This window comes from Thermobia domestica, chromosome 11, assembly GCF_964235325.1.
Source record: "Thermobia domestica chromosome 11, izTheDome1.hap1.1, whole genome shotgun sequence".
Lineage (NCBI taxonomy): Eukaryota > Metazoa > Arthropoda > Insecta > Zygentoma > Lepismatidae > Thermobia > Thermobia domestica.
The window spans coordinates 262843921-262870232 of NC_137464.1; the positions used below are offsets into that span (position 1 = coordinate 262843921).

The 26312-nt window shown below is 36.2% G+C and overlaps 1 protein-coding gene across 3 annotated transcripts in view; it reads right to left on the bottom strand.

The window, feature by feature from the left end:
• wake (ankyrin repeat and fibronectin type III domain containing protein wide awake) overlaps window positions 1–26312 on the bottom strand; it is an 865293-nt gene that overhangs the window by 82771 nt on the left and 756210 nt on the right. For all 3 annotated transcript variants that reach the window (XM_081732239.1, XM_081732238.1, XM_081732240.1), the window contains one exon: window positions 7306–7410. In XM_081732239.1, the coding sequence (XP_081588365.1) occupies window positions 7306–7410 (105 nt within the window). The remainder of the gene's footprint in view (window positions 1–7305; window positions 7411–26312) is intronic.

Here is a 26312-nt window from a genome sequence, read left to right on the forward strand (position 1 = left end):
AGGAAATGGAAACAAAGGAAGTAAAAGAACGCAAGTCGAAGGAAACAGATTTTGACAAAAGGAATATGAAGAAGAGAATAATGAAACGGAAAACCAAGAAAGAAACTAAATGAAAGCAAAGACAGAAAATTTTCACATAGAACAAGAAAGAAATTCAAAGCACACAAGAGAAGGAAATATGTAAAGAAAGGAAGAAATTAAGAGAAGACAGAAGACAAGGGTACTTTAGAAAGAAAAAGAAGAAAATATCAAAGTGTGAGATTTATGAAAAAGTGAAAGTTTGTCCGTTATACGTAGATAAACAACTACATGATTATCTAATGCCTCTGTCTCGACGAGAAGAAATTGAGAAAATAGCAAATGTAATTACAGCGAATGATTGCTTGAATTATATTTATAGTAACAATAAGTATCTGTTGTGGAAAAGAAGTAAAAAGAAATACAATGTAGAACTGCCCAATGGAATATATCTGACCGGGATAAGACAATCGACAACTAAAATGAGACGACTCTATCAGTACTTGAAAGAAGTGAGGAAGAAAGCTAAGGTGGAAAAGAAAGATTTGAAACATCAAGAAAGGAAGACAGGTCAATATCAAACCTACGGCAAAAAGAAGATTCAAGATCATCGTAAAATCATAAGAAGAAAAAGGCAATTGAGAAGATTGGAGACCCGAACACCAGATAAGACATGGATAAAACGAAGATGGGATTTGATTCAGAATTGTGAATCCAAAACAAAGAGGACAGAAAAGAAAGAAATGTTCCGTGATACAGGTTAAAAGAAAATGGGAACTCACTTGATGTTGGAATTTGATGATTGACTTGAATTAGTGTTATCGTTTATTTTATATAAGTTATCATTGGAGTTTATATAGGTTATCATTGAAACTTCGTTGCAGCTGCAACAAATCTATTTGTTGGTGCCATAACCATTCCATTCTTTTTTTGTTCATTATTTTTTATGATACTGCAATTGAAATATAACCCGTTTAAGCTATTTGGGAAATAATTATGAAAATTAAATAAAGTGGATTTGGACCCTATATAGTTATCGAAATATATAGAAATTAAGTTGTAAACAGATGTGATTTGAATTTAAAATTTTATCCTCTGATAAAATTTTTCGCCACCACCGGCAAATTGTAATGCCCCATCAACTTACTTGATGGCATTACAAATATAAAATTTCTTTGTGTTATTAATGTCTAAATAGTCATTTATTTATTACATTATTATAATTTATTTAATATCATTCTTAATTATTAAATGTATCATTCAGTTTAGTGGCAAATAAATACTTAAAATTCTGCGCCTGAAAAGCTAACGTTGCATGAAGAAGAAGAACAAATTTGATTGAAAAAAAAAAGTTTGCTAATGAAGCTAAGTGTGATTCTTACTAAATGTGGACATTTAATATTAAATATAACAAGAAACAAAATAAATATCTGTAATTAAAGTGTAATCCAGGTAAAAGACTAGTAATAAAAGAGGAAGTCCGTTGAAAGTTATAATTTGGTTGAAGATCAATTGATGCTGAAAATAATGTGGCACTGAATAGTTAATTTCGCTCTCTAGAACCAAATTCGATACAACCTGCCGCGTGATATCCAAAATTCAGCAAATACAATATGATTAAATTAATTAAAAACTTTATACATGAAAATATGTTTATGAGAATTGTTTGCTTCCTACATGCCTAAGCTGTTTGTTCGTATTTGTTTATGCACTTTCATGGTTCTGCACTTACTCTTAAGAGCTAATTACTTTTAACCATAAGCAAGACGGGGGTACTCAGCGTAATAACATAATATAAATTATCACCTGATTCGAGTGACAAAATATCAATTTGTGAAACAAAGATAATTATTAGATTTACGACGTTGTGATGATCAATGAATTTGTGATAAATAAAGTAATATAATTGTGAAATGAATAATGCTGAATTCTACGTACGATATGGATAATGAATGGTTAATTAATTAATGTTGATGTTTACAATTTGGTCACTACGAATCCTGGTATGTGTTCTGACTGATTGAATCTTGCTCCTGATTTTCTATAGTCGCTATTGCATATCAATGTTACGTGCTTTTGTTTTGCATGTCCTGTAGCCTATGACTGTAGAACCAGGATATAGTGAGTGCATGGATTTAACTATTGAACTATATATAAGCAGTTTTTAGGCTGCCTATTGGTAACAATTGAATAAACTCAAATTGAATAAAGACAATTCATATGGAATATTTGGTGTAATTTGTTATTTAGAAATAATAATATCTTGTTGGAAATCTTCATTACTTCTCCGAATATTGATCGAAGCTTAAGCTGATGTTTAACTTCCAAGGAGGGGTCCTGTCGTTCTGACACGAGTCCTGTGATCTTCAGGCTGGGCCAACGAATTCATTAATTCGTTTACAACTAGAACATCAACGCTGTACTATCGTCACGATTTATCTTGGGCAAGTACAGTGTGTTCACAAACCTACATAACATTACCCTTAAAGAAGTGGTGAAGAGGGGAGTGTTACAGTGGACCCCCTGCGTGGGTGCGCCCCCTGGGTGTGGGTACCTTTTGGTTAGTTCATTGAAATTTGACGTTCACTTTCAGCGTTGAGGCTATATAAGACGAAACCAGGGACTTGATTTTTCTTGCCGGGCCTGTACCTGAGACAAGTATTCTACTTGAAACTAAACCTGGGTGTAGGCGCGTGAGCGACTCGATCATGAAGGGGTACACATGATTCAAATCTCTCATTCAACCATTACCTTCCAATCTTTCATGTCTGAATACACACTTTACTGAACGCCTACCATATAACGACATACTTACGTTAGGTTATAGTAGAATTGAAGATCGTTCCTACCGTTGCAGCGTTGAAGCGTCTGTCCCAAAATTCATTTTAATTTATTAGTAAAAGCTTCATGGTAACAATAAAATGTATTGTTCGAAGTCCAGACTGATAAACCTATATGGCATAAAAGTTATATTTAAATTCTCATAATTCGTGACGCATTCCATTGGGGGATGCGCGACATATCGGTTGGGAAATACTGGATTAAACTATTGGTGTACGTCTATGCAACGTGGATGGTTCATCGATATCTGGAAAGTCTCTTGATGACAGACACTTACTGCACCAAAGCGATCACATCAAGAATTCCGAAAGAGGCATTCAACAAGAAAGGGTTACTCCTTACTAACAGGCTTAACATTGGATTAAGGAAGAAGCCGGTCAATTGCTATATATGGAATATTGCATTGTATGGTTCAGAGACTTGGACAGTATGGAAGTTACAGAAAAATTATTTAGAGAATTTCGAAATGTAGTGTTGGAGGAAAATGAAGAAGATAAAATGGACGGAGAAAGTAACAAACGAAGATGTTTTTTAAACAAGCAGAAGAGAAAAGGATGCTCTTTCGTAGGAAGACCAATTGGACTGGACACATCTTCCGAAGAAATTTCCTTCATAATGCCATAAAGGGAAAACTGGAAACAGAGCGAGAAGAAAGAACGTAACTAATCGATTATTTGAAAAAAATAGAAGAAAATATTGGGATTCCGATGCGGATTACAGCTTCATTTCCATCCATCCTTTAGAGAACAGAGACTCTGTACACAGAAGCGTTGCCGTGGAGCTTTCGTAGACATCGCTGGATATCTTTCTAAAATCGAACAATAAATAGCAGCACCTTTTACTTTTGTTTTTATGCTAAGGAAGGATGATACAATCATTTCATTTCACGATTGTTGCGCCATCTTTAGGCTTAATATATAATCACTGTTTCTTTCAGAAACAATGTTCCGGGGGAGGGGCACACTTAGTATTCTGGGGAGGCACTACTGATACTATTCTATTTATTAGTATATTATAGACGTATTATTTTGGTCTGCTCCGGGGGGCACTCTCAGAGCTCCGGGGGGGACACTGCCCCCCCCCACAAAAACAGGTCTGGAAGAAACACTGCATATAATGAGCGCCTAACCACCACAATTACAACATAAGGAAAATTTAATTGAAAAAGGGAATTTTTTGTGACATTGGTGAGAATTTCTTTTTGGAAATCTATGAACACTCAACACTGCAATACAGTGTCTAGTCACGTAGGAAGTGGTGTAGTAATATGGATTTATCGTTTTATTTACATCGGTGTACAGTATATGGTTCTAAGAACAGATCGTGTATAAGGTTTTTTTTTTTTTTTTTTTTTTTTTGGGAAGCGTATAAGGAGTTGTAGAATCAAAATTACATTAGAACATTAAGGAATTGAAGAAGATTCATATTCGCAGGTAGAAATCAATAAAGCGTAATTAGGAGCATTCACTGAATCTTGTTAAGGGCAATGTGTTTGTTTTCCTGGAACAAGAACAAGATCCAAGAAAATTCCTTGTTGCCACTCTTTGATTATCAATGATTAATCACAATACCATTCCATCCACTTCACCTACCTGTTTCCAGCTGAAATCTCAATGCAAGTGTTTGTTGCTATAAAGCCAAAGCAATACAGTAAAATATCGCTATAATAAAAGCCAGTAAAACGAAATGTTCAGGATTCCGAAATTATTTTTTTAGACCCCTTCTATTTTCCCTATTTAATGTGTTAAAAAATATTTTCATGGATTTCCAAATTTTAACGAAACGAATAAAAATTTTGTCTTTTAACTTATATATGAGGCGTATAGTTTCTAAATCCGCCATCTCCAATTTTCAAAAAAAATGAGGTAAGTAGATTTACTGGTATTCCTTTCCATGCCCTACATGATGGTGAAAAGAGTTGTTTGAAATGTCGCCACCTCCACCCTCAATTACTGCTTTAAAGTTCAGGGTATTCTTCAAAAGCCGCCATCTACACTCAGCAGTGTGTTTGTAAACCCCATCATCTCGGTTCTATTCTATTCTATGCTATGAATTGAAGACCGACGTTAATGAAAAAAAGTTGCAAGATGTTGTTCAGCTCCTAACGAAACACTTCGGGGAGAATTGGCGTGCTAGTTCAAACTTAGCCATTTATGTTGATGCTGAAAAGAGACTGACTGCTTCAACAGAAGAAAGTGTAGATGAGGATTAGGCTGAATGCCAGTGTTTCGAACATGATTCTGATGAGAACTATATATGAAAACAGTGTAAAGATCACTTTCAATCCTTTTCTTGTTGGTAAAGGTGGCATTTATTCCGAAGTTCCCATCCTGTTATGTCAGGCTATGTTAGGTTAGGTTAGGTCCCAATGGGTTAGATTAGGTTAGTGAGGTGAGGTTAAGTAAGCTTATGTTATGTTAGGAGACGATATTTCTAAACGGGCTGGGAACTTCGGAACTTGACCCGTAAATGTAGCAAACGTACTATGATTATAGCTTCATTTTTTTCCTTGTTTGTGCACATTATAATGTCACCCAACAAGTTAATATCGTTGTTTAGATTCAGTTTATCTCCATCTACTGTTCTGTTCTGAAATAGTTATCAGAAATTATAATAGTAATGATTTGGAAGCAAATAAACCCCAAGAAACTTAAGTACGTCTGTTTCAAAGTCCTCCATCTCCAAAAGTTGTTTCCAAAATCCGCCATCTCCAAACTGCTTTCTGCAATAACCGAGAAATGGGATGAGAGAGATTTTTTGTCATTTGGTAGTTATAATGAATGTCCAGAAAGCAGGAAAGTATTTATAAAAAGAAAATTTTATCTCACATAATCTCTGAGTTATCAGTTTTTCCTGTTTTTCTCGAAACCTTTTATGAAGGAGATGGCGGATTTAGAAACTATACGCCTCATATAAAAGTTTATTTTTTTTAAATATGACTGAAATTTACTTAATTTTATAATACTGTATAAATATTCTTCCTATTACATTATTTTATTATTCAGATTATGTGGTAGGAGCTATTTTTCAAACATCTGTGCGATAAGTCGACCAGGGTGTTATTGAAACTAATTAGTGTTATTCCATTAAGTAAACTTTGTGCATCTTCCAATGTAAGAAATAAGGAACTAAATCGCGTGCTACAACAGTTCACAGACACAAGCATCAATCTGCATGTAGACCCTATGTTATGCGTACTTCTTTCATCAGAAAATGCATTCTTGGTACTTTATCAATTATTTCTTATGGGCGGAGTTGGTAAGTACTTCAAATTATATGCCCGTACCCAAACTCCCTCTATAAAATCTGTTGCGTGAGTACCACAGGATTCTGAAGTATGTATTTTTGGATATCGCACATATTAGTTCCTAAGTGAAGTCTTCACTGGACTATGGTAGGTCCCGTAGTATTCGATATGTGGACTTTTAAGGTTGGTTTAAACGGATAAATTTTGCTGATAGATGTCACTACAGTCTTCCTATTTCTTCTATGTATTTTTACCTTTACGAAAAATCACGATTTCTCTTACAAATTTCAACCAATAGACATCAAATTTTTAGAGAAGGAACTTCATAGCCTATCGAAGGTAACAATTAGTGCCGATTTTTTATTTAGAATTTTCTTCGTTGTTAAAATGGATTGATTATAACATATATATTGATTATTGAAACTGACATACAAACATTTAACAATGGACCTGTTTCAACAATGAAGAAAATTCTAGATAAAAAATCGGCACGGATTGTTGCCCTCGATAGATTATGAAGTTCCTTCTCTAGAAATTTGATGTCTCTTGGTTGAAATTTGTAAGAGAAATCGTGAATTTTTGTGAAAAGTTAAAAAAAAAAATACGTAAGAGAGATATGAACACTGTAGTGACATCTATCGGCAAAACTTGTCCCTTTACACTAACCTTAAAGTTTATTTTTTCATATTTTCGGCAGCTTATAATTCCGAAATGACAGATTTCTGCACCCAGGTTGGTCTATACCTTTTATCTTATCTTGATGTTAGGAATCACCTTCCGAACATTGTCGATGTTGTTTTGAAACACCCTGTATATTCCTCTTTCTAAACAACATTAGATACTACTACTGTAAATTTTAAAAAAATTGTTTCCGTAAACCGGGATAACATCCTAATTCGTAGCCAAGATAAATTCTCTTATTATAAAATATATTTTAAAAAAAGAGAGAGAGAGAAATGTATACAATGCAAAAGTTTGGTAACAGAAATAACAAATTGTTGTCAAATGTAATTACTGTAATCATATTACTTAGTATATCCTAATTTCCCTCTTGTCTAATAAGCTTTTTTCTCGGTATATTTATGTTGAGACATTGTCACTCCTCCAGTGTTTTAGCATAATTTCGGAAGTCCTCAAAATTTTGTTATACTGAAATGTTACTGTTGACCATCTTTGAATGCATCGTAAAATATGCTTACCGTGTAAATGGATGTTGATTTTCGTAAGTTTTTCTAATTTCTTTTTCCCTGCTTTCGTAAGATTCAGTCCATCAACCAAAAACTCCATTCCTTCCTGCATCCAGTCTGCAAAAACAAAAGCATTTTCTTTCTAAGCATGCTACAAAAAACATAAATCAACAGCATTGGTACTTGTGGAAAACAAGCTGCACATAAAATATATACATACATACATACATACATAAGAAGTGTGAAAGCGGGACGAAACAACAGAATAAGCAAGAAGTTGTGTGTGTTTTAGACACAACTAGAGACTACTTAGGTTAGCAATGTATATGCATCTGTCGCGTAATGAAATTAAGCTATTAATTACAACAAGTGCAACACTGTAATACTTGCGTTGAGGTAATTGTGTATTTAATGGCAATGCTCCAAGCTATTAAAACGGGCGTTGCTAAAGGAAGAAACAACACCTTACCAGAGAAATATATATATATATATATATATATATATATATATATTTGATTCCTACACGCAATAAAAACGTTGAAAAATGCCGTGTTTTCTTCCATAATTTTCTTGTATGAATATGACAATTTATAACAGAAACTTTCCAACGCTCGAGAGGATAATTTTGCGTTTAGATTGAGCATAACGGGACAGACATACAATGGCTGGACCATTAAATATCAAGTTGTTGTTAGTTAAGCTGTTAAGAAGACAGAATGTTTGTGAGAACATGGTACTTTACCTAAGAGTGCCATATACTAAGCTAATTGTGTACTGCCATATAACGGGCAAGGCAGAAACAAAATATCTCCTCTATTTGGCAAGACAATAAATTCAAAACCAAAGAAGATACGGCAATCGTCTTTTTATTTCTCGAAAGTTTACAGCCTTCCGTTTTAAATCAACGTGTTAAAAAAATATTGATACAAAGCGTAAAGCTGGTGCTGTTCCAATTCAGTTCTTTGACTTAAGTATAATTAATGGTGTTTAACTCATTTCCTACTATCAGTTGACCAAAAAGTTCTTTCGGATCCACATCCTCCTTTAAAATATTGTTTCGAGCTGAAACTAAACACAGTAAGGTAACGTGTTAGTGAGTGCTTTCTCTTGTAGCATGCTGGCTGTGGCCGCTACAGTTACATGGGAACGTCAGTGAGAGCAGGTGAAACACAGGAAACCCAAAAAGTGTTATATGGGCCTGTATGATTTTGAAGTTTAAACTGAAAACAAACATAGTGAAATGGGAAGTGAAACATACTAGGCGTTCCGTAGGAATGTCTTAAATTAGCAAATTGAGGGTTTGACAATTTTAAGAACGGTGATGACTCACTCTAGGACACACTATGTAACGCCCACAAACTATATACGGTTTGTACGTAAAGTAATGAGACTGGCCGCTGCGCGGCGCTCCAGTCGCCAGCATCGCGATCCTCGACAGAGATTTGTGATGTTGGGGGTCTAAACTAAACAACGCACTGGGCTCGGGCAGCAGACAAGTCCGAGCTCTGACGCAGTGAGGATTACGCGTGGCACAAAAGCTGTTTTTAAGTTTTTATCACGGAAGATTTTCAGAAATAATCTTGTGAACCGTTCTTTTGCACATGTTGAGGCCTTCGGAAATTAATCTTACACTCAAACAACGGCCAGAGTGCAGATTTTTCACTTTGGCCACATTTGTGTCCAAACCACTCGTTGAAGGGTGTCCAGGTCTTCAAAGGTCTCCCATCCATTCTCGAACTCACTGAACCTGGATCCTTGACCAAGGCAAGCGTCTCGCAAGCATGTGGTTTTGCCCATGTAAAAGCAAAATTTAATGCGAATTCTACATTTGTCACGTTTTCTGTTGTGGCTAAAACTCAAAAACTGCTTTTGTGTCATGCGTGATCCTGACTGCGTCAGTGCTCGGAAATGACTGCCATTCGGTGCGTTTCTTAGCTTAGAACTCTCCCCATCGGGTAGCATGGTGCTGGTGACTAGAGTGCCGCGCGGCAGCCAGTCTTATTACTTTATGCATGGACAAACCCTGTATACTCAACGAGGTAGATAGTAGAGAAACATGTGAAACATTGGAGTAACAAGCATTCAGTTAAGTACAGATACAATTTACCAACATATCCGCCTGCTTGATAAACTATATGAAGTTGACGATAGATCCAATATAAGTTGACTGCGGCTCCGAAAGTGACAAAAGCAAATGTCTGTGTTTCTTAGTTCTCATATCTGGGCAACGATCCATTTCTGGACAGTGTTCACAGGCGATCGATGAGAAGTAATTTCTTTCGATACCCACAATGCAGTCATCATTGGATTATTCGGCGTACCACGCTCGCGAACTGCTTCCACCTGGCCATATGATTAATGTAAGTGCACATTATCACACATTGGAAGATGCTTGAAAAACCGAAAACCGTGGAGCCAGCGCCTTTGTATCGCACAGCTTATATTCTGCTACAGGACTAAGCGAAGTCACATATGTCTCCCGTCACCCATAATCCGCATTATCCCCCGTCACCGCATTATCCGATTTGTCTGAGAAACGCTCATGTATTCCTATATTCCGAGAACATTGCACTTCCAGATTACTATCTGTTACGTTCATGAGGAAACATCTCTGGGGAAAACAATTTCAAATTCTCAACAAATTGACCCACGCACTGGATGATTTCTTTGGTTCGCATTCCACTGAGTTCTATCATCATGAGATCCATATTCTACCCAAGCATTTAACTCAGGTTATTGCTACCGATAGGTTGGTTGATTCGGGGTTTGCGTTCTGTGCAGTTACATGAGACGTGGACCAACAGCTTAACGTCGGATTCGTATCACACGATCTCCCACCAGTAATCGAATCCACGTCTCTGTTGCTCATAAGGTCAATTTCTGGTTCTGCAGGTAGGTCTACATATTGTCGCCTTGTTATTTGTACAAAGGGTCAAAATCAGACGGTTTGTTTCTGGAGTCGAGTAACGAATAGTTAGGTTAAATTATTGTTACAATCAACTCTCATTACTTGTAATAATTTTAAGAAGGTTACGGCGACTTAATGGCATAATGTCCATATCTGATATGAGATGTCTCTGTCCTTAAATAGCAGACCATGGAGATTACTCCGTAACAGTCTTCGCAAAATTCTGTGTACAGCAACAGAACACCAAACCCCATTATAAGTGCTATGCTCATTATCACAAAATAAATCGAAAATCTTGTGTTCCGTTGTCGCAAACCGTTACGGAATATGCCCGCATTCTACTTTGTGGTAAATAATATTGTGTCCGTGTGTTTTCTCTGGGTTTTCCATTTGCTTTCACCAATTCTTCGATTGTCATACGCTTACATTAATTATGCATTTGATAGAGACTGTAAGGCATGAGATGGAATATTAAACTGAAAGTTTCGTTTTATATCCATTTCAATGTAAAACAAAATAGTTTTGATGGAAAAATACTTGTTTTGCTACGCTGAATATGAAACCCTATCTACTGGCAATTCTTTACATTCAGATCAATAGAATATTACCTCTCTAGGCGAAGAACTGGTTTGCCAAATTTCTTTTCAATTAAATGGGCCCTAAATGAAAGATTTGTCCTAGCATGTCGCACTGTCGTCGATATGCGTGTGGCCCCGCGTAGCGTAATGCGAGCGGTCCCGGGTTCGATTCCCAGTGAGGGCACTCGGTCGAAAAAGTGTAAAAAGCTTTTTCAGTCATCCTGAATGAGGTTTCCCTGGGTTTCCATCATTCACACCAGGCTAATGACGGGGCTTTCTCCCTTCCTTCCTTCCGTTACCCCGGATAGTGTGCTCGCCGAGGGACGTGATGGACTAAATGGTCATAAATGCCGAAAGCCCAGAAACCTAAATCCTAAGTATCGTCGATATACACGTATAAATTCTTGAAATTAAAATAACATCTATTGTCGAATTAGTCATAAGTACTAATACATTCCTTGCAAGTTCAACTGGTACGATCTCGTAGTATGCAAAGTGCGAAATGTTCGGAAAGGTGAGAGGGAATTCCCTCACTTAACATTTTTTTAAAGAAAATTTTTCCTCACTAAAAACTTACTGGGAGTCAATAAAATCATACTATTGTTAGGAGTTTGCAAATTAATTACAGTAATTCGTATGTAGAGCTAATTAACAAAGCCATATTTCATATGTGAGCCTAATTTATGGGTGAACTAGTGATTAAGGTATCCCTAATCTTACATAGTTTGCTAATCATGGATGTTCAAATATGTGAATCCTCTATGTCGACATATTCCAGCAGGAAGAGATTTTTTTAACACTTCTGTCTCTCCCCTTCTCCACACACATCGACTGTTATGTTTTCGCACCCTGGTAGTAGAATAGTGGTTATGATCAGTGGTGTACACAGACCTTCATCAACGGGTGAAGGGTTTAAGCACTCAAGCTTATACAGTTTCTTGGACAAACGTGATTTTATATACATTTCTTAATACGGAAATATTATAATTTTCGGAAAGAGGAGGGATTAAAATTCCGTTTATGTACACTTCGATTCTCGGCGGGAACTCAAGTGGTTCGTATTCCACGTTAAGCTGTAGGTCCACATCTCATACAGCCTTGTTGCTGATAGGGACACTAAAGTTAAAATCAAATCTTTCTTACCCTTAGGATTCCTACCAGAAGGCTCGACAGAAGGTACCCGCACATAGAAACATCAAGGTAAGTTACAAAAATGCCCAGGCTCTTCAACAGGACTCATAACCCATGGTCAGTAGTCTAACACCTCAGATACCTCGACGACTATCGGCCACGAAAAGATGCATATTTCAACGAACTAAATGGAAGACACACGCGAGGTATGTGAATGCACCTCGTAGATCATGTCTGAACATTCTAAAATGACTGAAATAGGCGTTGATCAGGAATGTACCCAGAGGGTGGTCCTGGGGGCCCGGACACGCTCGAAATGCCACCTTTTTTGGAAATTTTGTCTAAATTTTAAAGGTAATTTTACAAATTTTAATATAATTTATTATACTCATCTTGAATTTGTACCCTCGCAGAAGCTTTGTACCTCTCCCGAAATAAATTCCCGCATATATAACCTCGCTTTGCTTGTGTCTCTGCTTTCTTAAATGGAAGTAAATGTGATCAGAACTCTTTCACAAGTAAGTTTTGATAGCTGTACGCGAATCGTACTCAGTGCCTCAAGCTACAAAGCAAAATATAACGTTGTTAAAGTAGACGTTTTCTTAAACCTCATAATTTAAGTTCTATTAACAGTGATACAACGATAATTTAATATTGAACATTGGCGTTTGTTTAGCGTTGGAAATCAACGTTAAATCAACCAATGCAACAAGTTTGTGCATGTGCTACAGGGAATACAATATTTTGTGCAATTCTAATAGAATAGAATAGAATAGAATAGAGATACTAAAGATACAAATAGATACTATTAAACATAAACATATTTACAGCTATAGAAGGAAAAGTTCAGTTACTACAGTAATCAATAAAATGAAGATTGTATTAGGATAGGAATACAATCAAATAGTTGAGTTGACTGTGCAACTACTTCGTACTCTATGTGCAGACATCAATGATGACACAAAAATAGAGATAGAGAGAGCTACTTCTGAGCAAAACACTTAAGTAAATTGATTTAATCACCTACCGTTAATTTGTCAGCTAAGTCTAGAACACTTCACATTTAAAACAGATGATTATATACACTGAAAATCTATTAACAACTTATTGGATGTATTAACGACTCTGATCAACTAAAGAAAAAGGTTGTAAACATTCATGACTTAAAACAATCCAATAACAGTGGCGAACTTACGTATTTTTGAGCCTCGTTCGGCTTCTAATATTACATCTCAGCCCACTCCACAATCTCAAAAGTCCCCAGATTATTTTACTCGGCTCCCAAAACTTGGAAGCATTTCACAGTTGCAAGATCAATATCTTCGTCACTGGGTAGTAGACAGATTTTTTTTTTTGGGGGGGGGAGGAGGGATTCGGTAGACACTTATCTGAAAAATCTTTTGCTTACAGTGTATGAAACTCTCGGTTTGCAAACAAATTTCGTCAACAATTCTTCCCTCAACATTCGAACAATTTTTCGGGGTACGAACGCACACACACGCCTGCATCCACACTCATATTGTTCTGTCAAATTTAGTCAGTCAGTTACTACATTGTCATCGACGAAGTTGCGGTGGCTCAGTAGTAGTAGAACATTCATTTACAGTATGTGGGGTTTCTAGTTCGAACCTAGCTCGCAAGTAAACTTTGTGGTGGACAAACACCATGTGCGTGGGTTTTCTCGGGGTTCCCCCGTTTCCTTCCACTTTCTTCATTAAACCATTTCTTTCATTTCTCATCACCGTCTCCTTTAGCCTAGCCGTCATAATCGTGGGACGTAAAACTCAAAGATTTCATTTCAGTTTTACTTGTCATCGTTAAGAATAAGATCATTTCCATTCTGTATTCTTCATAACAGAAAAACACTTTTAAAAAAACATCATTTCTGTTGTAAGAACGGATTAATTGTATTTACACATTAATTTCAATGGAAGAAATAATTTCGGTTCAGGAACAGCATTACAGAATAGATTGAGTTCGTTGCCGTTGGCCCCGTAGTTTCAAAGAGGCTGTTTTTTTTTTTTTTGACACTACAGGATGGTCCGGAAGTGGGCGTACCCCCTTTAGTTTCAACAATATAGTGCTAGTTATAGAATGTCTGCACACAGTTACCTTAAAGTGTTAAGAACTTTAAGAGACATGCACATCGGTATGATCACCATACATGTCGTAACACAGCTGAATTCTGCGCCTCGGATAAGCTCTTTCATACTGCCCCATAGCAATTGCACACTTTCCCCACCCCAACATTGTTGCTTTTTTAGGTGGATGAATACCAAAGCAGTCTGTAAATTTCGCTTTAACACTTTCCATGGTGTCACCTGTGTAACGCCTTTCGTGAAGCCAAATCGCACCAACTAATCTCTGTCCAATGCTATATGGACTTCGATCACACATTGTTGATTACTCCAACTTTACTGCAAATAACTGTTACCAAGCAGAAAACAAATGAACATGGATAGCAATGTTGCCAGACAATGCCAAGCAATGTTACCAAACAAATGTGAGTAAAACCTAAAACCGTCAGAAAACACCCATTAGCGGTACGCCTACTTCCGGACCACCCTGTACATTATTTTGATATACTTCGTCCCATATTGTTGCAACAACATAAAAAATAAATCAGGAACTAGAAACAGAAGTATATTCTTCTCTCGTTTTATATTTCACTACCTACTTTTATAGTTTTCTTACACTGTTTCGCAATAAATCTCAACTTTTACATGGAGTGTGCTGTGTCAACTCGATCTGTTGTTAAATTCTAAAGAATTTAGAATATATTAGAAAACTTTTAAACATTTGATAAATTGTATAATTAAACAGCTGTTTTCTAATGGATATCCATAATAAAATATCAAAAATGGCGGCAAGGTAATTCATATACTAAAGCACTTAAGGTTGAGACACATACTTCACTATGGACCAGAACAGATGCAGCATTTCTAGAACACCCCTTCGCTACACCACTATTGCTCTGAGAATCATTGAAAATGGAGAAAATGCACATTTCCTATAGACATGGTTCTGTGTTATGAGAGTTAAAACAAGGCCTTTCTCTAAAATAACCGAGTGCTCAAGAACTAATTACCAAAAGCTTATTCATTGGAAAGGAAATTTGGTTTTTGTTCCCTGTTCTATGTTATAATAATTAACGCAAAGGAAATTAGAAGGTAAATACAGACAACACAAGAACAACTTACTTTGTAGTTTTCTTGGGTTTTAACTTATATCAAAGGTTTTCTGCCACATGAAAGAAAACCACAGACTACAAACCACTTACTGTCTACGAACGAGAAGCAAGAGTCAAAGCAACACAGACATTTCACAGACTACAGTCTGTGTTTGCTCGTCTCTTTCTTAACCATGGACAGAGTTGCAGTTACACAGGTAAGGAAATAAAGAAAAAAATGTACAAGGAAACCTTTGTCGTGTAGTAACATGAGCAGTGAAAGTTAGTAGGTGTTATTGCGAGCAACGCGGGATTAATGGATTCTTTTAACAACCTAACAGCCTTTATTTACAACTCTGTAACAGCTTGTTACTCTACGCTAACAACAAGGTAATAACTACACTATTCGCACGTACAACATACACAGATAACTCGTCACTGATAACCAATTTACACCAAGCACTTCCTTACGTACACTCTCTGAACTTGTAACCAATTTCCTTTATTGCTTAAGTAAGCAGAGGAGGATGGTGCTGAATAAAAATAGGGCTCAGAATTTAGACTTTATTTTATCAGCAGGGATAAAAGTGAGGGGAAACGCGGCGGGACGCCGTCCCCACACCTCGAAAAAATATGTACGGCTTCCCCTCAGTTCCTAAAAATACAATGGGCAAAGATAGGCAGAGGGAACGGCGTGGTGTCATGCCACTACCTACCTTCCCTCCACCTTTTCAGATCCACTTTTATCCCTGTTTATCACCAGTTTACTTAATAGGAGAGATACAATTTATATTTTTAATGAAAAATAAGTAAATTTTGCTACAGACAATAAAGAGGATCACACGAAACAAATTTTTGAATGAACTGCGATATGGATAGCCATAGTTAAAATCACCGTTACCTTACCTAGGAAGATATCAGCGAATTGTCTTCATTAACGAACTCGGCCTAGTATATACAATCACTCTAGCTACACATTACAAAAAAATGACTTATTCAAAAGCTATCGCGTAGAGCAACGGACTAGTAACATTATAATGTTAGTATCTGAGAGATGGCAGGAGGGGGACATAATAATACCATCTTTTGACCATATGCACCGCTATGCTCATACAGAGCATGACTTGATGAAAAGTATAGCGACATACTCCCGAACTGAATCACTCCAGTATGGTATACAAACATTCTGACTCTCAAAAAATTCAGTCGCGGACTGTTTGAAAAGTACTACTGACAATGATCTATGCAAAGGATTATTCTCTAAAATCACCTATTTCAATACTAACGGCGGGCACAAAAGCCGTTTTTTTTGCCGAAACCGGTTTCGGTTTTCTCCGAAATCGGTTCGTTTTTCACCGGATCCGGTTTTCTCCAAAAACCTGTTTCAGTTTTTCCAAAATTTGTTCTATTTCTGACAAAAATAGTGCTTCGTTGTTCTCCAGAAACGGATTTCGTTTCCACAGAAATAGTTTTATGTGCTTTCCAAAACAGTTTTCCCCGAAACCAATTTCGGTGAAAACCAAACCGGTTTTGGAAAATCCGAAACCTATTTCGGTCAAAACCGAAGTTTTTTGAGAAAACCGAAACCGGTTTCGGTGAAAAAACTGAACCGGTTTTGGAGAAAACCGAAACCAGTTTTGGAGAAAACAGAAATGTCGGTTTTTCGAGTTTCGATTTCTCTAGAAACCGGTTTTTCCCATCCCTACTCAATACATGAACAACGCTGGGTTGTGCTCGTCATCAAATGAAACAAGACACGATTCAAATGTTAGACTACTTCATGACACGTTCGGCTCTACGTTTCTCAATCCCTTTGGGCCAAACTTGCGCAATTTGAATGGAAAATGCTCCAGTATCCACCACATAGTCTGGACCTGGCTCTTTCAGACTTCCATTTCTCCCTTGAAACGATTCACGAGTGGGTTATACGCTCAGAAAAAAGAGTTTCATGAATAAGATATATTAAAACTAGCCGAACACAGGATGAAATACGTTTTCTTTAGCTATCTATACAACGTTTCACAGAAAAAGTAGTTTCTTTTACCTTTCGAGCTCTCCTCATACATGTTTACATCAACGTTACTAAGGTTTTTATCCTTCTTCCCGGATCTTCTCTTGCTTAAGTGTACACATATTTCTGATTAACGATTTTATGGATACCCACAAGTATGTAGGAAACAGCTCACTGTAAATTCCTCCAAATCCAATCAACCGTTTTCGTAGGCACACTCATGTCCAAAATGATTGTCGCATATCTATAACTGTCTTCTTGTCAAAATATCATTTGATAATGATTTTGCAGGTAATTTTAATACTAATACTATGTGTATAATCGGGAAATGCATATTTGTGGTAAATTTCATAGGAAAAGAATTATAAATACGAAAATTAGAATGAGTAAAACAAAATGTTGCTAAATGGACAAGAAAGTTTTATTTTCGTTTTATTGTTCTATTTAATGCTCTTTTGAGATGAAATTTACCACATACATGTCTTTGCCGATTATACAGATACTAATATTATAAGAAATACCGGGAGAATTCGTTATCAAATTATATTCCTACAACAACATATTTATAGACATGCGACAATAATTTTGGATATGAGTATACATTTTATGTAAGAAACTCGAAGTGAAATGTACGCGTTAGAAATGAAAATAAAATGAGATATTTCAATTTAACGTCTCACGGTTATGGCATTTACGCTAAAGGAGACGATAAGTAAGGCAAGTGAATAATAATGGAAGAATTGGTGGAACGAGGAAGATGGAGGAAATAGGAGTATACCCCGAGTAAACCAACGGGCACGATATTGTCCACCATAAACTTACTTGGCGGGAAAATCGAACCAGGGACCCCATGCACCAGAGGTAAGTGCTCTACCATTGAGACACCATGCCCTCCTTGTACGCGCTACAAAATTGTTCTTATACATATAATAAAATTGTTGGAAGCTTACTATCATATTCAAAGAATATTAAAGGGTTTTATTTATACTGCTTTACGTAACAATCATTCTTAAAATTTCAGGAATAATTTTGAAATTGTTAGCACATTCACAATTTTTGAAAGGATATTACAATATTCCAAAGAACAACAGTATAATGAATTTGCTAGTCAAGTGTTTTCCTTAAATTATGTTGCTTTTTCACAGTACAATGAATAACTGATTATAAATATCTTGGTGTATGATGATATATATATATTTTTAAATTAATATTTATTATAGGAAATGCACAACAATTGTATATGAAAAACCAATGTCTTCCGGTGACGAATGTTGTCTGTTAGTTCCTGGCATTGTGTAGTCACACATTTCAAGGTCTCTGTCATTTACAGTATCGTAAACAAAACGAAAAGTAAAAACCTTCTTTCCCGTATAGGGTGTTCACAAAGTTTCTGGCAAATTCGGAAAATAACAGTGGCTTGAGAGAAGTCACATCGTAAAAGGTACAGTAAGAAGTAATTTTATTGCTACAAGTTATGGAAAAAAAAAAACTTATCTAATGTCCGAATTTTGTATACAAGAGTAAACAACAGCTGTAGCTTTACAAAAAAATAATAAGACATTAGCAAAGCATTCGGCGATAAAATTGTAATTTTATTGATGAGACTTCCCTCAAGACCCACCACTGAAAATGAATTTCGTCGACTTACTCACCCGCACTCAGACCAGTTATAAAGGTTAGGCTAAGTTGTTAGTATCAACGACTAATAATAATAATAATAATAATAATAATAATAATAATAATAATAATAATAATAATAATAATAATAGAAATGACAAAATATACCACTAAGATAAAACGAAAACTACTGTTACTAAGATTACAGAATAGAAACCGTAGCCTAAATCGTTGGCAGACCGATCAAAAGGGTATTTTGTACTGTGATGTATAGTAGGTTACCACTTGGCCAACTTACGATCGGACAATCGTAACCATAGGTTACCATCTGACCAACTTACGACCACGTAATCCTAACCGTGTATAATAGGTTAACACCTGGCCAACCTACGACTGGTCGTAAGTCGACGGCTACTGCCGCATGCTGTTAGTTGTTAGCTTTCGTTGAAGGTTGTTTATTTGTGCTCCTGAGGCAAGTTACGAGGAAGCGCATTCCTGCTGTTTTGCAACTTTGACCGACAACGGATGAAATTTTCACTTTGTTGTGAGGGTTTGTTGGTCTTCGGATCATTTAATTTCAGATGTTATTTTATGGTTCTTTTAATTAAATGCGCCGGCAACCACAAGTTAAACGTGTTAAAAAAAACTAAGATTTTTCATTAGTTTCTAATTGAACTGAGTTGATTTTGATTTTAACATCCCTTTCAGCTGCGAGACTATATTAACCCTCCTGATTAAAGTGGAATCTGAATTCCGCCGGGAATCGAACCCGGCTCTCCCAAGCCAAAGGCACGTACGCTAACTGCTTGGCCATGAAGGAGCTCTCATTTAGTTACTAGTGTCCAGTTTTGAACATTTCTGTAATGTAAACATGTTTAGGCCTTCTGAGTATTTTTGTTCCCTTTTTTAAAATTCATGTTGAATTATATGCCTCGAATATGTCACGGCACACTCGCCGCATCTCGCGGTATACTAAAGTGCCGCGGTACACCAATTGAGAACCAGTGTTCTATAAGCAATGTGTACTTGTGATAAAGATCTACTTTACATGAGGAGCTACTTTCAATCAAGGTCGAACTTTTTCTGCAATAGGGAAAGTTAATACTTTTTCTTTTTAAATTCGTGAAACGATAATTATGAAAACGTAATGTCCATTTAAAAATTAATACATTCCAGCAAATAATCATCTTAATGAATGACTGAATGTTATTATCCGTGCTACTTATTAGTTCGCTATTTACGTACGAAGGAAAAGAGAAAAAAAAATCCATTTTTCTTGTCCATCGTAAAATGAATATATGACGGAGCGGAATTACAGCTGACAAAGTTTTGGAAAACTCGTTCCGTCCGCGCATACACACATTTCCAGAGAAAATCTCTTTTTATTATTAACGGTTCGGTGCTAACCAAAAACATGAAACAGAGCTAAATCCAATAACCACACTGAAAAGGGAAAATGAACATTACATTACATATCCTACTACCCCCTCCCCTTTAAAAAAAAATCTCCCTTTCGTTCTCGTAACAAAATCATTGCATCTCTCGTAATGCACATAATTCTCCATATTGGAAACATATACTCCCAAATATGTCAATACATGTGTTTTTATTTATGAATATTTACGAGTAGGTTTTATTCTGTAAACATTATTAATAGGATTTTATGCGAAATGTTTATTTATTTTAATAATTACTTTCGGATTATGGTACTATTTATAGGAATTATTTTCAGTTAAAACTTGAAACTAAAAAAAAAAAATCTCAGAAAAAAATTGAATCGTTAGTTACATAACGTTCGCATGATTTCAAATGTACATATAACGTAACAAGTTTACTTGTAAATCGTGTGTTTCACAATTCATAAATACTGTATCTACAATATGTACTACAAAAATGAAAGCGATTTTGCTTGAGATTGCATCACGGGAAAACGACTGAAGCATAGTAATGAATTTTTGAATATATGCTAGACTCTCGCAAATCCGGCCATTCCTTGCAACGGATTATATCGAAAGTCCCGGATTGTTGAGAGTACCTGAAATTTATATTCACACATATAGTACTATACCTTATTAAATATAAAGTTACATGGATTATCGTGGGGAAAAAATAGAAAAAAAAAACTTAGTGCTTGAGATTGTACGTAGATCATAACTCACTATGAAACATGCCCCAAATTTTTTAGCTAAAGCGCAGTTACAGTATAAAGAAATACATTCGTTCACAGATTGTTGCAACGCCATGTGTCAGAGGCCAGATATGGAACAGGATTACTGAAAGGCCAGACTACTGAAAGCCGGATTAGCGAGAGTCTAGTGTAATTAGTACTTTGATTAAAATGTGTATCCTAAGGGAGGACAGGGAGGGTCAAAATGTATGTCAAAAGTATTTCAAGAGTCTCTCACGTTAGGAAGAAGAATCTCGCTGTACAAACTTCTTATTAAATATATAATAGAGTCCCCCGAAAACTTGGCCCAATATGGACCGAAAGGTGGCCGAGTTTGTGAAAATGCCGGGTTATGGGAATAGGGTTTAAAAAGAATAAATACAAGTGTTTCCTCAGAAAATACAGTACTGTACTTCATGTATTGATTGCTTGAGAATTCATTCGAGAATAAACTGCTCAATTACCCTTAAACAAAGGAAAAGTACGTACTTTATGAAGGCCCTGAGCCTTTACTATTATCGAGTTACTTAAAGGTGGCCTCTGACAAATAACTGCACGTATTGTAAACAAAACGAGAGCAAGGATTCTTCGCTAATCACAGCACTATTCTTCGACGCTGTTTCTAGGCAACGAAGGTCACTGACCGCGCTGTCGCCGGTAGTTGAGACGACTTGTTAAAGTCTCAAGTTTGTCTATTGATGAGTCTCTGGCAACAGCGCCTCCAATACCCCACGTCCTCTACCCAAGTGTTAGAAGCCACCTTTCCTTGAGCGCACAGTATATATGAAAATGCAAACTAATGAATACACACTGCACAAGTATACAATAATTTAGCTGATAAGACAGATCTGAGAAAAATATTTTATGACGGCATAAACAGGTTTGCGTTTTTTTTGTTTCGCCCTTCCAGGGTGTGGCTAAGTTACTCGGACTGCCGGGTTATCCAGTGCAGACTTTCAGAGACTCTACTGTAATAGGACAGTTTTTGAAAATTCCGCTTCTGAGGGGCGGAGGAACTTCTATAGTTTCCTCTGCACATTCAAATCAATGCTATTTGTCTTATTGGGTAAACTGCAGAAAATTTGAAACGGTTTCGAACACAGTTATCTCGAACTGTTTTTTTTTTTTCAAATCATGATACTTTCATTAAGAATGCTTATCCTAAGAGATGAGAATAGGTGTTCAGAATATATACAAAAAAAAAAAAAAAAAGCAATATGTCAAAAGCCCTTTATGTTGGCAAGATGAAACTTGGATATAAAATTATTATTAAAAATAAGTGGACATGCGATCCTTTTAGAAAATTCCGCTTCTACAATGTGTACTTGCATATTATAGTGCATATTTTTGATTTTTTTTACATGCGCATATGCATGCATATTTTGGGGTCTGATTGTGCATGGAAATCCGGGCTCTAGAAATAACCAAACCGAAGAAGTAAACAGTAAAAATGAAAAGGCAAGTCGGATATTGGATCCGGATATGAAAGCATTAGCTACAACTGAAGAATGGGACATGGTGGCTCAGTGCTAGACATGTTACCTCTGGTGCGTGGGACCCCTCGTTCTACCCTCGGTCAAGTAAGTTTGTGGTGGACAACATCGTGTGCATGGGTTTATGTCGTGATAGGCCCTACTCCCGTTTCCTCCCACTTTCTCATTCCACCAATTCTTCCATTATAATTCACCTGCTTTAATTAGCGTCATCTTTAGCGTAAAGAACATAATTCAAATATTTAATTTTAGACTAACGCAAAGATGTGGGTCGTATGAGGAAGGAAGCCACCTCGAACAGTTCCTCTATATTTTCATGTACCATTCGTTATTGAATGTATTATATGTTTTGTAATATCGTCCTCTCAAACCCGATGAATAATTTATAATCACCCTGTAGAGTGCAGATTATTAAATTGGACAATGCAAAAAAAAAAAAAAAAAAAAAGCTTAACAAGGATGAATTTGAGAAAGGATTTAGATATGTGTGCCCCGGATTAGTTTCTATTCTTGTTCTTCTCAGAGAAAACACGGGAATTCACACGTGCTTTTTTCAATGGCTTTGTTTTGTTACAAGTTGAAACAAAAGGCAGAAGAAAAAGCTAATCTTTGAATACATTGTTTAAATCAACACTTAACAATTCTCAGCGTTAGAAGCAGCCTAAAAGAAGTTTTAGAAAATCTTTTCAATCTATTGTTTTAGTTCACTCTTATTTTTAATGTCCAGGAAATCAAATTTTATTGGAACAATAGAGAAACATTTTTTTCACCTTCCATCACAGAGAGAGAGAGAGACTTTTCCGAACATGTCACTTCACCATCACACAGAGACATCATCATTGTCTGCACAGCATATATATTGAAAACTTGCTCTCTGTGTTTCAGAGTGATTATTTTTGACAACTACAATCAGATTTGCAAGTCTCTCAGTTTCAGCGGGATGAACCAAGAATTCTACGACCTGTTCCGGAGGAAATTTTCGTTCATCGTGGTGCTTAAGAGTCTTCCACCCGGCGAAATTAAAATGCCGCTAATTTTACAGTAATTATGTGATATCTTCAAATAGATAAAAGATAATCGAAATGTTGGAAGAAGAGCGCCCTAGACAATATTATTATTTTACATGAGAAACCGTTATCACGACTGACTTATCTGCTTTCGATTTCGAGCCATTTTGAAAATCGGCATTTATTTTCGCGTTTCTAAACAGCTGAAAACGGAAAGCCACTAGGTGTGACTTGTGATAACGGTACCTCACGCAAAATAATATTGTATAGGGCGCTCTTGTTCCATATTTCAATTATCTTTTATCTATTTGAAGATATCACATAATTACTGTAAAATTAGCTGTATTTTAATTTCGCCGGGATGAAGAGTCTTAAGATCCCGGAATCCATTCTTCCGTCTCCTAAATAAAGAATAGACGGTCACGGCCAACCCTAGGCAAGTTGTTGCCCCGTGCAATTGCATCATATGCCTCTCTTTCTCCAGAGAGAACAAATTTTAAAAGCCACGATTTTAAGTATGCTACCCATCATGAACAACGAAGGGCAGGGAAAAACTACTCGCACTCAGAAGGCTAAACACTATAAATATAATCAATCTCCTTTTGCCGGCTTATGTTAGTGAAAGATAAAGCAAACACACATGTAGAGGAAAGATGGTAATCCTTTTTTTTATAGAATTCAATATCGAGCTTTAATCTCAATATATCACTTTGTAATTCCAGTGCAACTAATTCTTCTATCTTTATTTCTTGATTTTCCTTCTACACCTGTTAAATTAAAAAAAAAAAAAACTCGTTTTCACCTTCAATGATAAGGAACTTGTTCGTGACAAAGACAAGACTAGCTATGATAATTAACTAAATGGAACAGTGTTCGCTACTGTTCGAGAATTGAATTCTTGTATTTGACAACAATTAAGTAATTCGTGCTGGGATTTGTTTGACCATTTGCTTTAGCATTGTCCATATGACCTTAAACTAATGCGACCTAAACATGATTTACGAATTTAGTATTCAAATAAAAGGTCAGCTTACTGTTGGAATACTAGTATGTTCCTAACAAGAAATATTTTAAATAATATAGTTATGACAGATTTTGCCGGCCTTCGAAATTTGCCTCCCCGTGCAAATGCAAACTTGATTAGTTATATATATATATATATATATATATATATATATATATATATATATATATATATATATATATATATATATATATATATATATATATATATGTTTACATCAGGGGTTTTCAAACTTTTTGCAGTTGAGGCTCCCCTCAACCACCAAAATCTAAACGCGTTACAAAATTATAAATCAGTAAAACCAGTTATATAAAAGTTTAGGGTTGAGTTAAGTTTAATTTCCCGTTCAGCAGCGAGGCTATAATGAGACGCGGACTTACTGATTAACGTGGAATCCGAATCACATGAGCTCCCGCCAGGAATCGAAACCGGGTCTCCCACGCCAAAGGCGCGTACGTTAACCGCTTAGCCACGAAGGAGGAAATCTAGGTGTATATATATTGACGCGGATCCAAGGGGGGCTATAGCCCCCCCTTGACGCTCAAGTATACACTGGATAAAATGGGCTTCAATCTTGCTTTACACTGGATAAAGTTGCAAACTATGGTTTAGCCCCTCCCTTGATCATATCCTGGATCCGCCACTGTATATATATATATATATATATATATATATATATATATATATATATATATATATATATATATATATATATATCGAGTGTTCTAAAAATGGTGCCCACGAATCAGAGCACTATTCTACAGACCAAAATAAAGCAACAATGTTATACGATGGTATGCCCTCCGAGGCCTCCATCAACCGCTATGGGGAATCCAAATTTCACGTGGTAACGTCGCAGATTAACTTAGAGCCATTAGCATTACTCTACGAATACAACAAGCAGTTGAATCGATTGCTACAATGATATGTGATGCTAGTGTCAATCAATATCGACTTTAGCTGCTATCTGGAAAGAATCGATATAACTATTTGATAGATTGGTAGATTTGCGACATTGCCACATAGTGCAATTTGTCTCCAGACAAAGACTACAAAGGCTATGTCAAATATATATATATATATATATATATGAAAATAAGATTAATGTGAATGCTTCTTGTGATCGGCATAGTAGGAGTATGGGAAAATGTTCTAACCATTATTTTTCTCTTCTTTTGCAGATTGCATAGAGAAAACGTCTAGGAAGTGTGACATTAAAGAAAAAAATCAGAATTGCGCACAGAACGAGAAAATCGGAAGACGAAAAATTTTCCGGAAAAACGGAAACGTATTTTGAAAACTAGATGCCAATTATCACAATACAAAAAAGTGTATTGCCGCTGCTTTAACGTCAGGGATTCACCTTCTGAATGAATGATTCGTCGTTTCAAGAAGCATGGTTCGGCCACGATCCGAGATACCATGTTAGATTTAAAAAAAAAAAAAAAAAAAATCATATAGCAACTGGATGGGTTCGCAGGTGTAGAAGAAGAACCAGAGATTTCTACAAGAAGACGGGCTGGCCACGTGAAACTGTGTCCAGTGACACGACACCGCATATTTAAATTAGGGATGACCATTTGCGGAAAAAGAGATTTCCGGTTTCCGGAAATCACATTTTCCGTTTTTCCGGAAAATTTTCCGTCACGTTTTCGATTTTCCGGTTTCCGGAAAAAAATATTTTGCGTTTTCCGTTTTTCCGGAAAATGTGGCCATCCCTAATTTAGACATGATATCACTAGAAACTGTAACTGGTGCAACAAGAGGTGGTTCCTGAGAAAGCATATATTCTTGACAATTTGATTAAGAGTGTCGAAGTACACTTCCATTTCTATAGATAAGTAAACAAACAAAATTGCAGGTTTTGGGGTATCGGGAATCTACAGGTTATCCATCATAGTCTGTGAAATATAC